Below are 15,138 nucleotides of genomic sequence, written 5' to 3' on the forward strand. Positions count from 1 at the left end.
CTCCCCTTGCTGTGGCGGGTACGGCCCTGCCCGGGCGGCTCCCCCCGGGAGGAGCATCTCGTACCGGCGTGGTGCGCAGGGGCAGGATGAGGCTGGGGATCTTGGGCGTCTCCTGCTTCGTAGCTGGGGACATTTTTGCGGGTGGAGAGGTGCTGCGGTGGCCGCCTCCTCCTCGTCCTTCTCCTTCTCCTCCTCCTCCTCCTCCTCCTCCGGGCCTGATCGCGCGGCTTTGCAGCGGATGGCAGCAGCGAGCACCCTGGGAAGCGTGTCCAGCTCCTCCCTGACACCGCTGCTCTGGTTTACCTCTATCCCTCCTTCCCCACCCACCCCATAACCCCAAATTCTTCCCCACATTGCGGCCTCTGCCCCGTTTTTTTCCACTTTTTAGCTTTTTATCCCACCTGCCCGACCACCGAGCCGCTCTGGGCCAAGGGTGCTGCTTGGCCGGTGCCGAGGGCTGCCCTTTTCCCCGTGGTTTGCTTTTGGGTGGCTGCGGAGGCGATTGCGGTCACGCAGGCCGGAGCGTGGCCAACGCATGGCGTCCTTTGTGCCATGCCTTCTGCACCACGCACCGTCACGGGCTGCTTGGCCAGCACGAATCTCAGCATCGGGTACCTCCCTCGTGCCGACTCGCGGCACCTCTGGGCACGGCGCAGGAGCAGGTGAGCCGCTTGCTCGGTGTAAAGAAAAGTCGAGCTTTTCACCCTTTTCTGTGTCGATTCAGATCCGCTCCACCATCGTGGCTGCCGGTCAGACGCATGGGTGATGGCGAAGGCAGTGTCCCACCCCGGAGCCTTCCTTTCCCACAGGACGTGACTGTGGATTTCCAACCCACTTTTTAATTTGCTTTTGGGATTTTTGTTGTGTCACTGAATCGCACACTGGCAGCACAGCAGGTTTAGTGGGTTGCTCCAAATTAATGTTCAGGAGGGCTGGGGACAGCGAGGTGTGACAGGGTGCCGTATCTATGATTTACTCTTTTTTTTTGCTGAGGGGGGATCTGTTCCAAAGCCGAGCTGCTCTCCCTTCTGCTTTCATATGGTTGTGATTGGGTGCTCAGTTTCAATTTTGTCCTGGGAAAGGTGAGGAGGGACACTCAGATCAGGAATGTCCGAGTTTAACACCTACGCAGCTCTGTAGCACAGGACACATGGACTGCACAGATGTCCCAGCATCACCCAACTGCTGGGACCTCGTGGGCCCACAACTGCCACAGCAAGTGGGGATGAAGTTTCCCACCGAGATGTGCGGATTCCTGCTGTGGGGTTCAGGATGGGTGCAGGCTTCTGGGGAGGAAGTTTGTCTTCATTTGGGCTTCAAGTTTTATGAAATATCTTGGAGCATATGCAGCCAGGGAGGAGAGGAAGGAGTAGACAGCAGTGTCTAGGGTCAGGACAGGCTGCTGAGGAGCTCACATGGTTCTCCCACATTCTGCTTCCCTTTCCCCGCCACCTCCCCAAGGCAGATAATAACCCCATCCCATTCTTTCACCCTGCAGCGGAGGCCGACATGACCACGTCCTCCCTGTGCTAAAGCTGCCTCCCACCACCACAGTGAACCCCCCAGCCCGGCGGCGAGGATGCGCGCCTGGAAGGCGGTGGCCAGCACGCTGGCGCTCAGCGGGGCCGATGTGGTGGTCACCACGCTGCTCTACACCCACGGCCGGGGTGGCCGGGATGTCCTGCAGGACCTGCGGCACTTCAACATCTTCAACTCGCTGCTGGACATCTGGGGGGGCTGCCTCTACCGCAGCTGCGTGCTGCTGGGCGCTGCCATCGGGGTGGCCACCAACACGGCCTACGGCCCCCGGCGCCTCCGGGCATCAAGGACCTTCATCGCCGTCGTCTGCCTCCTCATGGGCATCTACATGATGGTGAAGGTGCTGCTCTACTCGGAGGTGCGGAGGACCATCAGGGACCCCTGGTTCTGGGGGCTCTTTGCCTGGACCTACGTGGCGCTGGCGGCCACCTTCGGGCTGTGGCAGCTTCTGGCCTGCGTCACCTCCTCCCGCGAGGCGCTGGGGCCCGGCTCCGAGTCCCGTGCCGAAGTCGAGGAGAGCTGCGATGGTGGTGCCCCACGGGACAAGCGGGAGGAGGCGGCGGGTCCCACCATCCATAAGCTGCTGTCCTACACCAAGCCGGATGCCTTCTTCCTGGGCATTGCCTCCTTCTTCCTCCTCGTGGCCGCGCTGGGTGAGCAAAGGGAGTTGGGGGGCTGCAGTGTGCTCCCATCCTCACTGGGAGGGAAGGAGCCATGGCAGGGGGGACACTTGGCAGCACCTCAGGCTTGCTTTTTTGGGGGAGCTGGGTGGCATGTCCCACACAGGCTAAGTGAAAAATGCAGTGAGGCAAAAAAAAATATGTGATAGGTGATAAAATACACTGGGAAAATAAACATCCCTGCGTGGCACTACGGGCTGCACCTCCTGAGACATCTCATGCGATGGCCGAGTATCTCCATGGTGGGGGTGGGATTGTCGGTGGGCTGACGCAGTTGGAAATAAAGGTCATGTGCTGATCTCGCGCCGTGGGGCTGTAACCCCTTGTCCTGTGCTTCTCTGGCAGGAGAGACCTTCCTGCCCTACTACACAGGGCTGGCCATCGACGGCATCGTGGTGCAGAAGAGCATGGACCGCTTCTCCACGGCGGTGCTGGTCATGTCGCTGCTCGCCATAGGAAGGTAATCGCAGGGGCTGGTTTTGGCCCTGACAAGGAGGAGTTTGGGGTTTTCCCGCAGGAGCTCATGGTGACAGTGGGCTCAGGCTGTCTCACCTGCAGCTGCTCCGCTGGGTCCCTGCCAGACCCCAAGGATGCACTTTGATTTCTCTGCAGCGCAGAGAGGCCATGGTGACAGTCACGAGGCCGTTGCATAGCCCTCCACATCCGTCTGCTGGTGGTGGGGGAGCAGGAGTGGACACAGGGAACGGGCTCCCTGGGGAACACTGTCCCAGCAGTGCCGCATCCCCTCCCAGAGCTTGTCACTACTGGGATTAGGACCAGCTGTCCCTGTGCTGGTAGCACCCAGAAGAGGTGTGGGCTGGTTTAGCCATCACTTCCCAGGGTGGGAAGTGGTACCAGCGCAGCGTTGCCCAAGCCCTTGGCCCGGGCGTCGGGGTGTTTGTGTTGCTGAGGAGCGGGTTTCGTGTCCATTGGTCTATAACGTTTCTTATCTGCAATTAGCTCATTTGCCGCAGGTATCCGGGGCGGCGTTTTTACGCTCATATTCGCAAGACTGAACATTCGCCTTCGCAACTGCCTCTTCAGGTCGCTGGTGTCTCAGGAGATGAGTTTCTTTGATGAGAACCGCACAGGTTGGTTCCTCTTTCCCCCGGATTTGCTCCCAGCCCTCTATCCCGTCCCAGTATTTTTTCCCCCTTGGCTTGTCCTCCCAGCACGCAGCAGATTGGGGGCAGCCAGAGACAGCACCCGCACGCTTGTGTTTAGAAATAGCGGCAAAAAGCTCTTCCCTTTCGCTTGCCTCCCACTGTGGGGTTGGGACAGGATTGCCCAACACCCTGGGGATGTCCCATTGCCACTGATCAGCCTGACGTCCAGCAGTCCCAGGGCTGATGTGCTCATCTCCAGTCATTCCTAAAACACCTACGTTCCTCCTCCCTTACCTCCTGGCAGTGCCTGCTGGTCGGCCACTCTGCTCCGGGCATCGGAAACGTCAGATGTGTGAAGCTTGCTGGGCGTGCTTGTAGCTTTCCCTGCTTGCCATTCAGCCCTGTCCTGGTCCATGCTGTTCTGGTGTGGTCCTAGCCCACTGTAATTTTTCCCACATTTAATTTCTTCCCGATGGTATTTTTAGTTTTGAGGCTGTTGCCATATTTAGCAATCGCTGCGCGGTGCCCTGGTAGCGGAGGACACCAGAGATGTCATTGTAAGTGGGATATGGGTAATGCTGGACTGATACAAAAGTGTGGGAGTTCCGCTGGACTCAAAACATGGGCCAAGGATTTAGGAATTCAGGGTGATGTTTATAACGTTGGCCCTGCCTGTAACATTCAGCTCCACCGAAGGACATCACAGGAGCTTCGCCTTTTGGTCACTAGACTCACGTCCTCAGGGTCACTTGGGTCAGCTCCAGGCTGTGGGGCACACGGCTAAAGCCCACCAGCCCTCTCCAAAGCCACTCTGTGCTCTGCAGGGCATGCTGTGCCTGGCCCCGGCTGGTCCTGCCAGGAGGGCAGGGAAAGGTGGCAGCAGTCCCTGTGAGCTCCTGGAGGACTCCTGGTATAATTTAAAAATGAACTTGGAGTTGGGTTGACAGTACTGGAGGCGCAGTCAGAAGCCCAGCAAACACTCCACCTACGTGCCTGCTGCCCGTCTGCGTCCCCACAGGGTGCCATCCAGTGTAGTCCCCTTTGCTGTCCTGCAGCCATCCTTGGTGACCCAGGGATGTAGCTCATGCCTTCGGATACATTTCATGTCTCTCCTGCATGCAGCAATTCACGCTCCTCTGTTCTGCTTCGCATCCACAGCGGTGGAGAGTTGCCCCCTTTCCATGCCACCCTTCAGACCCCAGCAAGGAGCTGGGTTGAATGGGGAGCTCCATCCCTGGAATGGGACATGGATAGGCAGTGACCTGCCATGGTGACGTGTTCCCGCTCTCCCCTTCCCCAACCCCTCATTGCTGCAGGGGACGTCATCTCACGCCTGACGTCGGACACGACCATCGTGAGCGACTTGGTCTCCCAGAACATCAACATCTTCCTGCGCAACGTGGTGAAGGCCACGGGGGTGATCTTCTTCATGTTCAGCCTCTCCTGGAAGCTCTCGCTCGTCACCTTCATGGGCTTCCCCATCATCATGCTGGTGTCTGATGTCTATGGGAAGTACTACAAGGTAGGCAGGAGCAGCTGGCACGGCCATGGTGTGTCGCAACGCTGGGCTATTCGCCTTGTGAAGCCATTGTGGAGATCGTGGGTGGCCTCGGAGGTGGTGGGACTGATGCTCGAGTGCTTTGCTGCTGGCAGTGGGGGCAGGAAGGTGGCATTAAACCTCTATGGGCAGACAAGCGTAGTCTCGGCTCTTACCTTGCGTCATGCTCCGGAGTGGAAGCATCTCAGCTCTGACAGGAGAGGTAGCTTGGCCATGGGGTGTCCCGTGAAATCTCTCGTCTCCCTTTGGAATGACTCAGTGGGGATTAAACCCAGTGCCAAGCTCTCCCTCTCCTTGGGACTAGTGTGGGTCAAGGGCTGTCCCCCATGGCTAATTCCGCATCCCGTGGACCATGCGTGTCCCACACTGCTGGTCCCCGCGTCAGCTATTGGTGCTTTCCACTGTCCCGGGGACACGGCGTGCATAGGTGCTGCCAAAACAGGGTCCTCGGGTGCTGCCTGCCCTGGCCATGGCTCCTTCTGCGGGCCAGGCACTCGTGGGAGGAGTGGAGCTGCCCTTGGTCTCCAGACCTGTCCCTGACTTGGAAACTCCTGGAAGGGCTCCTGGGCCAGGCTGACCCTGTCCCATCAGGGCACTGGGAGCAGTAGCTCTGCCGCAGGCTTCCCAAGTGGCCCCAGGCATGGCACTTCACCTCCTGCACGTCCGTCCTCAGGGACAGCACAACGAATCCGTTCTCCTCCTGACACAGTGTCCCAGGCTGTCCTGAGGTGTGGGATACATGCCAGTGCTCAGCCTTATTCCCCATGGCCTTGGAAAATATCACTGTGCCTTCTTTTCCCGAGTCCAGCAGAGCCCGGGGCATGCAGGGAGATGTGCCACGGGCAGCCTGACGCCCGCTTAGACCCCTCTGCCTCCTCCCGCTCCCTGCAGAAGCTCTCCAAGGATGTGCAGAACGCCCTGGCCAAGGCCAACAACACTGCCGAGGAGACCATCTCCGCCATGAAGACCGTCCGCAGTTTTGCCAACGAGGAGGCGGAGGCGAACGTGTACTGGCAGAAGCTGCAGCAGGTCTACAAACTCAACAAGCGGGAGGCCATGGCTTACACCTACTACGTCTGGTCCAGTGGGGTAGGTGGCTGGTGCCAGGGCTTCTCCATGCCCGGCTGGGGACGGGCAGGAGACATTGCTTCGGATCCCAAAACACATGTAGCATGATGTGCGTGCAGCAACTTCGCTTCCAGGGAGCTTTGCGGGGCAAGCCCAGTCATGGTGTCCGCTGCCCGTTAATCCACTGTCTCTTAATTATTATTTTTTTTCACTCATCAAAATCTATGTTCCATTCCCTCTTAGGGCAGCGCTGCCATCATGCCACCGGACACTCTGTTTTCTGTTGCAAATAAGAATATAATTGATAACTGCTCAAGGTCGTGGAAAACCCTGTGTTTCTGTGTTGCTGCATTGCGTGCCTGTGCCAGCTCATCTCCGGGGCTCCGGCTGGGAAACAGCCGCGGCGTTGGTTGAGCTTCTGCTCAGAAACGGAGATTTTCTGCGTGTGGGTGGTAGCAGGGGGAGGCTGCTGGGGTTTAGGTTTGGGATATTTTTTTGCAAAATGCTTTTTCATCATTGGAGACCAGATGGTTTGGGACTTCTCCTGCATCGGCTGATAACTAAGGCTATGCAAAACCTTCACGTGAGGCTGCCCTTATCTCTGCACATTCAAGGATCTAAGTAGCCTCCGTGAAGGGTTTGCAAATTACAGTGCCCTCTTGCAGATGTGGGAGACTTTATGGCTTCCCAAGTCTGTAAGCAAAATCCGGGCATTTTTAGCATCTTTTCTGAGCTCCCAGGTGAAGCCAGAGCATGAACTGGGTCAGCACAGGTCAAAAAAGGCAAAAACCCTCAAAAACTGCTCCTGGGGGCTCTCACAGAAAGAAGCCAATGGATTTAGCACAGCCCTGGTAGAGTCTTTCTCAGAGACAATGCAGAATCAGATTGTGGCAGAGCAGTAGGGGAGGAATAAAGGAATTTTTTCCACCATATTTTTTCTCCATGTGAATTTACAGCCTGTCCCGCAAAGGTTGCACAGAGCACCTGGGCATCGCCGCTTTTCTGAGCACCCAGACAACATGGAACAAAACCAGCTGAATAAAGGCAGGGGCTGGTATTTGTCATATCAGAGCTGATCTGTCTCCTTTCTAGAGTAGGTGGTACCACCCCCCGCTGATTTCAGGCAAGAGCTGAGGTTATGCTTCAGGGACTCGTACACGAAAGGAGGATTTTTTGCATCAACTCGTGGCTTGCTTTTGTGTTCTAAATTAAAATGTGTCACATTCATACAACAGCAAGTTTTATTTTAGTGATGAGGTGACCGTGTACGTTGGATAATTTGAGCGCAGATTATTACACTTGAGGACTTCAGTCCAAGAGAGAAGTTCATGAGATGCTCTACTGTTTTGGGTAAATTCTCCCTCCTTGGCTGTTGCCCCTCTGGATGTCTGTTTTGTTGAAAAATGCCAGCCCAGCTCCTTAAATCAGCCCATGCACTTGAGTTGGTTTTCCCTTCCCAGATCCATGCTGGCTGCGGGGGCTGTCAGCTGTGCGCTCTCAGGGATGCTCAGTTCAGGGCTCGAAGAATAAATGTCAGCACATGTATTGTGGGCTGTTGTGTGAGTTATTACAAATGCACCAAATCGCAGTTGTCATTGCTGATTTGGGGATGTTTTCTTGCTTTCAGCTGACCCTCCTGGTGGTCCAGGTCAGCATCCTTTACTACGGTGGGCACCTCGTCATCTCGGGGCAAATGACAAGTGGAAACCTGATATCCTTCATCATTTACGAGTTCGTCTTAGGAGACTGCATGGAGGTGAGTCTGGTTTCTCCCTCTGGGCTACCCCGTATCTACATGATGTTTATCTTCTAGAAGGTCCCAGGGCAGTCGCAGGGCTAGATCTAGTGTTGACCCTTCTGCGATGCGTTTCCCTGGTGCTGTGGCCTTGCCCACCGGTGGGCTGATTCTCCCCTCTGCTGCCCGCTCCCTCCTGCTCTGACCTCGCAACCTGAACATACCCAAAGCAGCTTGTCCCCCAAAAAGGCAATTGGGACCAAAGAGGTCAGACTGGCCCTGCTGAAGGGCAGAGTCCTGGCTGCCTCCCAAGCATGTTTCCTGGCATGAAGGATGCAGGGATTACAAAACTGCCTGTTAAATTTCAGACTTCATTAAAAACTTAATTATATTACTTTTTTTTTTTCCCTTCCCTGGAATAGGCTGCAAGCTGCTGCGTTGGCAGCGCATCAGCAAGATGGGATTGTGGGTGGGATGGTAGAGCCCACCCAGGACTGCCTTCCCCTTGCAGAGGCGTAAGCTTGGCTAATCGAGGCAGAAATGCTGAAATCGAGGTTTCCTCGCAGCCAAGCGTGGTTTTGGTGGTGCTTCAGCCTTTGTGCAGTGGCAGAGCAGAGCTGGAGGCAGCTCGCCTGGCTCTCACCATCTGCTCAGATGACTGCAGGCTCTGGTGGTGTTTCCAGGCTGTGGTTTTGGTGTGGGTTTGGTTTGTTTTTTTTTTTTTCCCTCCTGATGGGAGGGGCAGTTGCAGTACAAGCTGTTCTGCAGCTCTGAGTTTAATACTGAAAAGGACCGACATGACCAGGGTTAGTTCCAGGAAAGCCGGTGTCAGCCTGCAGCAGTTGTAGTTGGGAAAGCACAATGGTAAATCCACGAGGACCATATCCCGGCAGAGAACAGCCATATCGGCTGCCAAACAGTTGTCTAGAAGGGTCCAGCCCAGAGCCTTTGAGTCATGTGTGCCAGGGAATGAGCCGACCGCCCTCGGGGGCTGGTGCGATGTGCTGCCGTACTTGGATTCTGTTCAACCGTTGGGTTGGGGAGCTGCTGGTCTTGAGCACAGAGAGATGAGTGGAGCGTTTTTGTTGGGAGCTTGAGTCATGTATCGCCTGACACACGTCTTCTTTTCCCAATCCATGTGTTTCCTTCTTCTGTTCTCCTCTGAGTCTACCCTTAGATGCCCTTTCCCTGGATATATCCATATATCCCCTCCATACCCTGCAGAGGGGGAAGAGCTCTTTTTTCCTGTGTCTGATGACTGTAGTTAATGTGAGATGATAGAAGACTTGGGAACGCTTCAACCATTCTCCTTATGAGTGACACTGACTGACTTTTCCATCGCATGGGAGGGTCTCACCATTGCCTCTTCCCTCCCAGTCCGTGGGCTCCGTCTACAGCGGCCTGATGCAGGGAGTGGGAGCTGCCGAGAAGGTGTTCGAGTTCATCGACCGCAAGCCAACCATGGTGAACGACGGCTCCCTGGCCCCAGACCACGTGGACGGGAAGGTGGAGTTCAGAAACGTGACGTTTTCCTACCGCACTCGCTCTGCGACGCAGGTCCTCCAGGTGAGCCCCGTGGGCGCAGAGCGCTCCCCGGCACGAGGCATCACGCGCTGCTTCTCCACCGTGGCAATAACCCGTGCCCAGCCCGCAGGAAATGTCAGCTGCCCTTTCAGAGATGGAGAAAGGCAGGCTTGACAGCGTGCTGGAAAAGAAATCTAAGGAACAGCGGGTGTTTAGGGCTGGCCTTCCTTACAAGGAATGAGACTTATTAATAAAACCCTTGTTCCCCACTCAGGCATTAAACACGTCAGCATGGTACAGGGCTTTGTGCCAAGCTGCCTCGGACTGTTTCCATGGGAGAGGGGCTGAGGCCACAGGGCAGGGGGGAGGCAGCACAGAGGTTAGTTTGCTTTGCAGTTTTTAGAGGTCCTGCTACATCAGCAGGCAAATTTGCAGTAATTTGGGAGGCATCTTGTGACGAATCACCAAGGTGGAGGGTCACCATAGCTGGATTTCAGATGCTTTTCTTGCGCAGTGCCCCAGGACCCTGGGAAAAGCCAGGACCTGAGCATGCTCTCCTGTCCACATTACAGAACGTGTCCTTCACCCTACACCCTGGCCAAGTGACGGCACTGGTGGGTCCTTCGGGGAGTGGGAAGAGCTCCTGTGTCAACATCCTGGAGAATTTCTATCCTCTGCAAGACGGGCAGGTGCTGCTGGACGGGCGTCCCATTAACATGTACGATCACAAGTACCTGCACTCAGTGGTACGAGCGACTGATACGTGTATTCTAGCTATCGCCTGCCGTGATCAGAGGGGATGGATGGTAGCGTTGCATGTTGCTTTGGATTCGATCCAAAAACTTCCGAAATGGCCAGAAAGCTGGAGGCTGGAGGTGGTCCAGGAAATTAATTCAGATAATTTGCGGGAGCGGAAGGGAAGGGGATGGAGAGTGGTTTCATGGGGAGGGGGAAGCCCTCTGAAAACAGAGCAAGAAACATGTTTTGTTTTGATTTTTTGGCCAACGCAGTAGAAATATGTTTTCGGTTGTTGAATTAATTGCCGTCTAAACTGCGTTTGGAAAAAAGTGGTTTACATTCCTCCAGCACTTTCTACCTTAAGATCTTAAAGTAATTCTCAGCTAATGGGGAGTTAAACCTCTCGGGATCCTGGCAGCAGCTGGAGCACAGGAGGAGCTGGGTGGTTTGCCCAGGAGAGGGGTCTGGGCCCCTCAGCTCTGTCTGTGCATCAGCACAGATCAGCCTTGGTCTCCTCTGCAAGTAACTGCCGCCTTTGTTTGCCCCCAGAGCAAATGGCCTCACCAGTCAGCAGGAAAACCTGAAAACAATTGACCAGAGACAGGCTGGAAAGCCAAAGTCAGTGTGACTAATTTACATTCCCTGCCCGTACTGAGCAAAAATTAAAAGACAAGCTAGTCTTTCAATTTAGAAAGCCTGGTGAGGTGATAGGAGCATGGGGAGAAGTCAATTAAAATATGACCGTGTCCCGCTGGCTCTCTTCATGCCCAGTTCTGAGCAATAATTTGGAAGGTTCAATTTATTTCAATATTGAGGGTCCGACAAAGCAGGCTGAGTGAGAGAGTGAGCAGCAATGGCTGTAAGGTAGGACAGGGAGGCTGTTGCTAAGCAATTAAGGAATTCCAGCAGCTATGTCCGTAACTTGCTAATATTGGATTAAAAGATGCAGAAGGGCTGATTCACGTGGCCCACGCGTGATCACGGGCCTTGAACAGAAAATCAGCAACACCCTGGGAGAGTGTGTCTCCAGCCTGCCTTGTCCCAGCAACTGGTTTCTCATGCTGGGAGGAGCAAAGAGTGATGGGAATGACTGGTCTGGAGCAAAAACGCAGCAGGGTCTTGGAAGGGGAAGCCCGTCCCAGATGCCAACATACCAGTGTTGTGTCAGGTTTCTTTCCTGTGAAATGACATCCCAGCAGACGATGCAAACTGGGCTGGGGCTGCCGCTCAGCACCCCATCGTTAGCATCCTCCCTGAAATCTCACATTGAGGCGCTTCTTGTCGTGGTTTAACGGCGAGGCTCTGCCCGCGTGAGTCCTTACCCAGCAGGAACAAATGCCAATGATCCGAGATGCCAGACGGAAAGCCTTCTGCTCCCAACCGCCTGCTCTTCCCATCCTTTGTGCAGATCTCCCTGGTGAGCCAAGAGCCGGTGCTGTTCGCCCGCTCTATTGCGGATAATATTTCTTACGGCTTAACTTCAGCCTCCTTTGAGTCGGTCGTTCAGGCTGCCCAGAAGGCCAACGCGCACGCCTTCATCACGGAGCTACAGGACGGCTACCACACAGGTACTGAAATCCCTCCGTTGGCGCTGGAAAGCGTTGCCTGGGAAGGCAGAGCCTCTCCCCTTGGGTGCAAAGTCAGGCCAGTGGTGACGGACACGAGCCCGTGGCAGCTCGGTGGGGTGTAGGGGCACCTACACGGAGAGGTTTGTGACAGTGGGACTGTGTGAGGAGGCAGGTCAGACTGGTGATGGTTCGTGTTTATGGGTGCCAGCAGAGAGGTCCCGGTTTCCCCTTGCTGCTGCCTCGGTTGCACACCCTCCATGGCCCGACTTGCAGGAAGAGAGGGCAGCAATGCAGCTGCATGGACAGGGCAGGGGTGGGGCTTGGGGTTTGGATGATCTCCCAGGCTCGGGGACTTCTCTGCATTGTTTCCATGAGCATCAGTCCCTCAAACTCTGAGATGACAGTGGAGAACTTGCTTCTGGAGGGAGGGACTGCAGCCTTGGGGATGTCTCACTCATTTAAACTGCTCAGCCAAGTGAGCAGAAGCATTTACCTGGTCTTTGCTTCAAAGCATGACATCATCCTGGTGCTGCTGGCTGGAAGCTGAACTTGATGGCTGCTTTTGGTTTTTATTTTGACCCCTTCTTCTCTCCCTTGACCCAACAGAGGCAGGTGAGAAAGGAGCCCAGCTCTCAGGTGGCCAGAAGCAGAGAGTGGCAATTGCCAGGGCCTTGATCCGAACCCCCCCTATCCTAATCCTGGATGAAGCCACGAGCGCGCTGGATGCAGAGAGCGAACATGCGGTGAGTAGGTGACTGGGGTGTTTGGGCCAAAGAGGCAGTCTGGGTTTGGAGGAAAGACACTAGCTACAATTTCCAGCCTGTGGACAAGCTTAGTCTTGACATGGTGCAATCAGAGGTTTGGGTAAGATGCTAATTCCCAAGTAGGAATTTACTTCCAACTCTGCTGCAGCTACCAAGAAGGGAATAATCCTGTGCTCACAGCAGCAAATGCCTGAGAAACCTGATGAGAGAGGGATCTCTGCCAATTTTTGAACTGTGAAAAGTGTTTATTGGTATACAGCAACTCTGAGCAGCAGCCTTTTAGGGCAGGGTACAGAGGAAGACCCTAAAAACCAGTACTGCAGCAGGGAGAGTAGGACTGCCTGAGCTAAAATCCCAGCTGAGGCACCAAAGAAGCCACGATTGCAGGAAAGGCCCTGAGCTTTCTGTGAACTGAGCTGGTTTATCATGCTGGGATGTGATGACCAAACAGCTCTACCAGTAGCAGCTTGGCCTCACTGGTTTAATGACATGAGGGAAAGCTAGTCCAAGGTCGACATGTCTCCTGGTCCTGGAGGATGAGCGCTGCTGGCCCACGGTGTGGGACAGTGTGAGATTCTGACCTTGGAGCAGCTCATGGGCTTGCAAGTCCTCAGCTATGTGTGTGGTGTCTGATGCCAGCCAGAGGCTGGTTTTGGCTAGCCAGGGGTGTCAACATGACATGTGGCCTGGTGGCCATCTGCCTGCCTTTAGACCTCAGTGCTATTGTCTGTCTCTTGGCTAGAAAGCAATTCTCTCTTGCTTTGCCTTGATGCACCCAGGAAATAGCCCCGCTCTTCTGAGCAGCTGCATTTACCAGGTATGGGCTTCCTGCAGTCCATGCCAGCACCACGTGGCCTCTAAATTTGCGGTCCAGCTCTATGTGCAGGATCAGACCTGTGCACATACCGCACCTGCGGGCTGGCTGGACCGAGACGGTCTCTGGGGCCGCGCAGCGCTGGGAGCTGGGGTGGACGTGCTGGTGCTGGTAGTGCTGCAGGGAACCTTTTGTGTTCTGAGCCAGAGGAGAGCAAAGCTCCTGCCCAGAGGTTTCTTAAGACAGACCGCAAAGCTGCCGTCCTCCCTTCCAAAGCGGAGCCAGCGTCGCTCGGGCACTAACCTCTTCTCCTCCCGCGCAGATTCAGCAGGCGATTTACGGCGACTTGCGGAACCACACGGTGCTTGTCATAGCTCACAGGCTGAGCACTGTGGAGAAGGCACACAACATCATTGTGCTGGACAAGGGCCGCGTGGTGCAGCAGGGCTCGCACAAGGAGCTGATGGAAGAAGGAGGCCTTTATTCCAGGCTGGTGCAGAGACAGATCCTGGGGCTGGAGGGGGGCGGCGCGGACAGTCGCCAACCCGCAGCCCGGGGGGATTCAGCGAAGGCGCCCGGCGGGCTGGAGGAAGAGTTCAGGATAGACCATTCCCTGCCGGCCGTGGCACAGGACGATTACAACAGCGCGGCTCACAAGTGAGAGCGGCGAGGGCCGGCGCTCGGGACGCCCGCCGGGACGCCGAGGCAGGAGGCGGCTCGCCGGCGGGCTCGCGCGCTGCAGAACGCCACGCCGCCCGGCGCTCACCCCGCGCGCGCCACGCACCCGTGCACACACCGACACACACTATAGAGCTTCCCGCATGACCGTCCGGTCCGGCGGGCAGGCGCCGGCCGGTTAAACAGGGAAACGGATTTATTCGAGGGAGTTGGGTCTTTGGCAATTCCCAGCGTTTCTGCTGGGTTTCTTTTCTTACTACCAGTAATTCCTCTGGACTGGGACTTTTCTCCCGTTGATATGCATGTGTAACTGCTATTAACTGTAATGGATGTTAAATGCATGCATGGAGGGGAAGACTGAAAACCCCTTCAGGAATTTCAGGGGGTGGCTTTTGTGGCTGGATAGAAAAACAGTGACTGTAAAACAAGGTCCTGCTCCCGCTGTCCATCTATGGGGCCAATCCAAACATGCCGAAAGTCTGCGGGGAGCTCCCTTGGGCTTCGGCGAAAACTAGATCGATCCCATGGGGCTGAACACTGGGAGAGTTTTGCACTGAGTGCCTGCAGGCTCAGGCTCACAACCATTGCTGCTGAGCTTGTCCCATGTAGTAACCATTCTTGCTGGAAGGAGCCAGGGGACCGGGAAGAAGACGTTGCTTTCAGATTTGCTCTTGGTGCTTGGTGGGTGTTTGTTTTTAAGGATGAAAAGTTTTACCATAATTGGGTTAGGTTTTGGGGTTTTTTGGTTTGGGTTCGTTGGGTTGGTTGTTGTTTGTTTGTTTTTTTTAATATATTTGTGTGCACTGTGCAATGTCTGTCTGGCTCCAGCATCCACTGAAAATTGGTCTGTTATTTCAGAATTTTTTTAACTCACAACCCCGGTGCTGGTTTGAAAAAAAACACTACTAAAGACAGGCATAAAATACTAAAAGATAGCACTTTATAAATCCCACCAAAGCTTTGTTGAGCTTCAGGCCATGCTAATGACTTCACTGCATGGGAAATCCATACGGTCACTTTCCTTGAAGTCCGACTTCAGCTGCCTGAACTTTAAAATGTGTTTCTTTGAATATTATTTATTAACTTACTTTTACTATGAGGGATAGAAAGAAATATGTTGCTCCTAGCTATTTTGAGTAATGGCTCTGGCTTAGTAGTGTTATCCTGCCATAGATTGGTGAAGAAACCTATACAGCCAGGCAGGTAGCATCTATATGGGGAAGGTTGACTAACTGTGCATAGTTAAGAAATTATCTGAAGCACTTTAGCTCTCATGTTTTCCGATATTTGAATGCTGCTGTGTTTTACTTTTGGACAGTTTTGCATTTTTGTTGTGGGCGATGTTTTGTTTCCGTTTAGTGATGTT

At 54.8% G+C, this 15,138-nt stretch overlaps 1 protein-coding gene across 1 annotated transcript; it reads left to right on the forward strand.

Annotated features, from left to right (window-relative positions):
- The first annotated feature begins 555 nt into the window (after window positions 1–555).
- ABCB9 (ATP binding cassette subfamily B member 9) lies at window positions 556–13,782 on the forward strand. The gene is made up of 11 exons (XM_009983048.2): window positions 556–2,192; window positions 2,565–2,679; window positions 3,180–3,310; window positions 4,642–4,847; window positions 5,775–5,972; window positions 7,579–7,707; window positions 9,064–9,252; window positions 9,783–9,956; window positions 11,357–11,516; window positions 12,123–12,259; window positions 13,417–13,782. Exons 1-11 carry the CDS (start codon window positions 1,580–1,582, stop codon window positions 13,753–13,755), a joined length of 2,391 nt encoding a protein of 796 aa, XP_009981350.2. The 5' UTR covers window positions 556–1,579; the 3' UTR covers window positions 13,756–13,782.
- Window positions 13,783–15,138: the final 1,356 nt, after the last annotated feature.

The sequence above is a fragment of the Tauraco erythrolophus genome, chromosome 19 (assembly GCF_009769465.1).
Source record: "Tauraco erythrolophus isolate bTauEry1 chromosome 19, bTauEry1.pri, whole genome shotgun sequence".
NCBI lineage: Eukaryota > Metazoa > Chordata > Aves > Musophagiformes > Musophagidae > Tauraco > Tauraco erythrolophus.

Excerpts from the sequence above, each read along its gene's own strand:
- ABCB9 (XM_009983048.2), top strand. The coding sequence starts at position 1,580 with ATGCGCGCCTGGAAGGCGGTGGCCAGCACGCTGGCGCTCAGCGGGGCC. Across the intron at positions 2,680-3,179 it reads TCGCTGCTCGCCATAGGAAG|CTCATTTGCCGCAGGTATCC; the intron begins GTAATCGCAGGG and ends ATCTGCAATTAG. Across the intron at positions 9,957-11,356 it reads ACAAGTACCTGCACTCAGTG|ATCTCCCTGGTGAGCCAAGA; the intron begins GTACGAGCGACT and ends TCCTTTGTGCAG.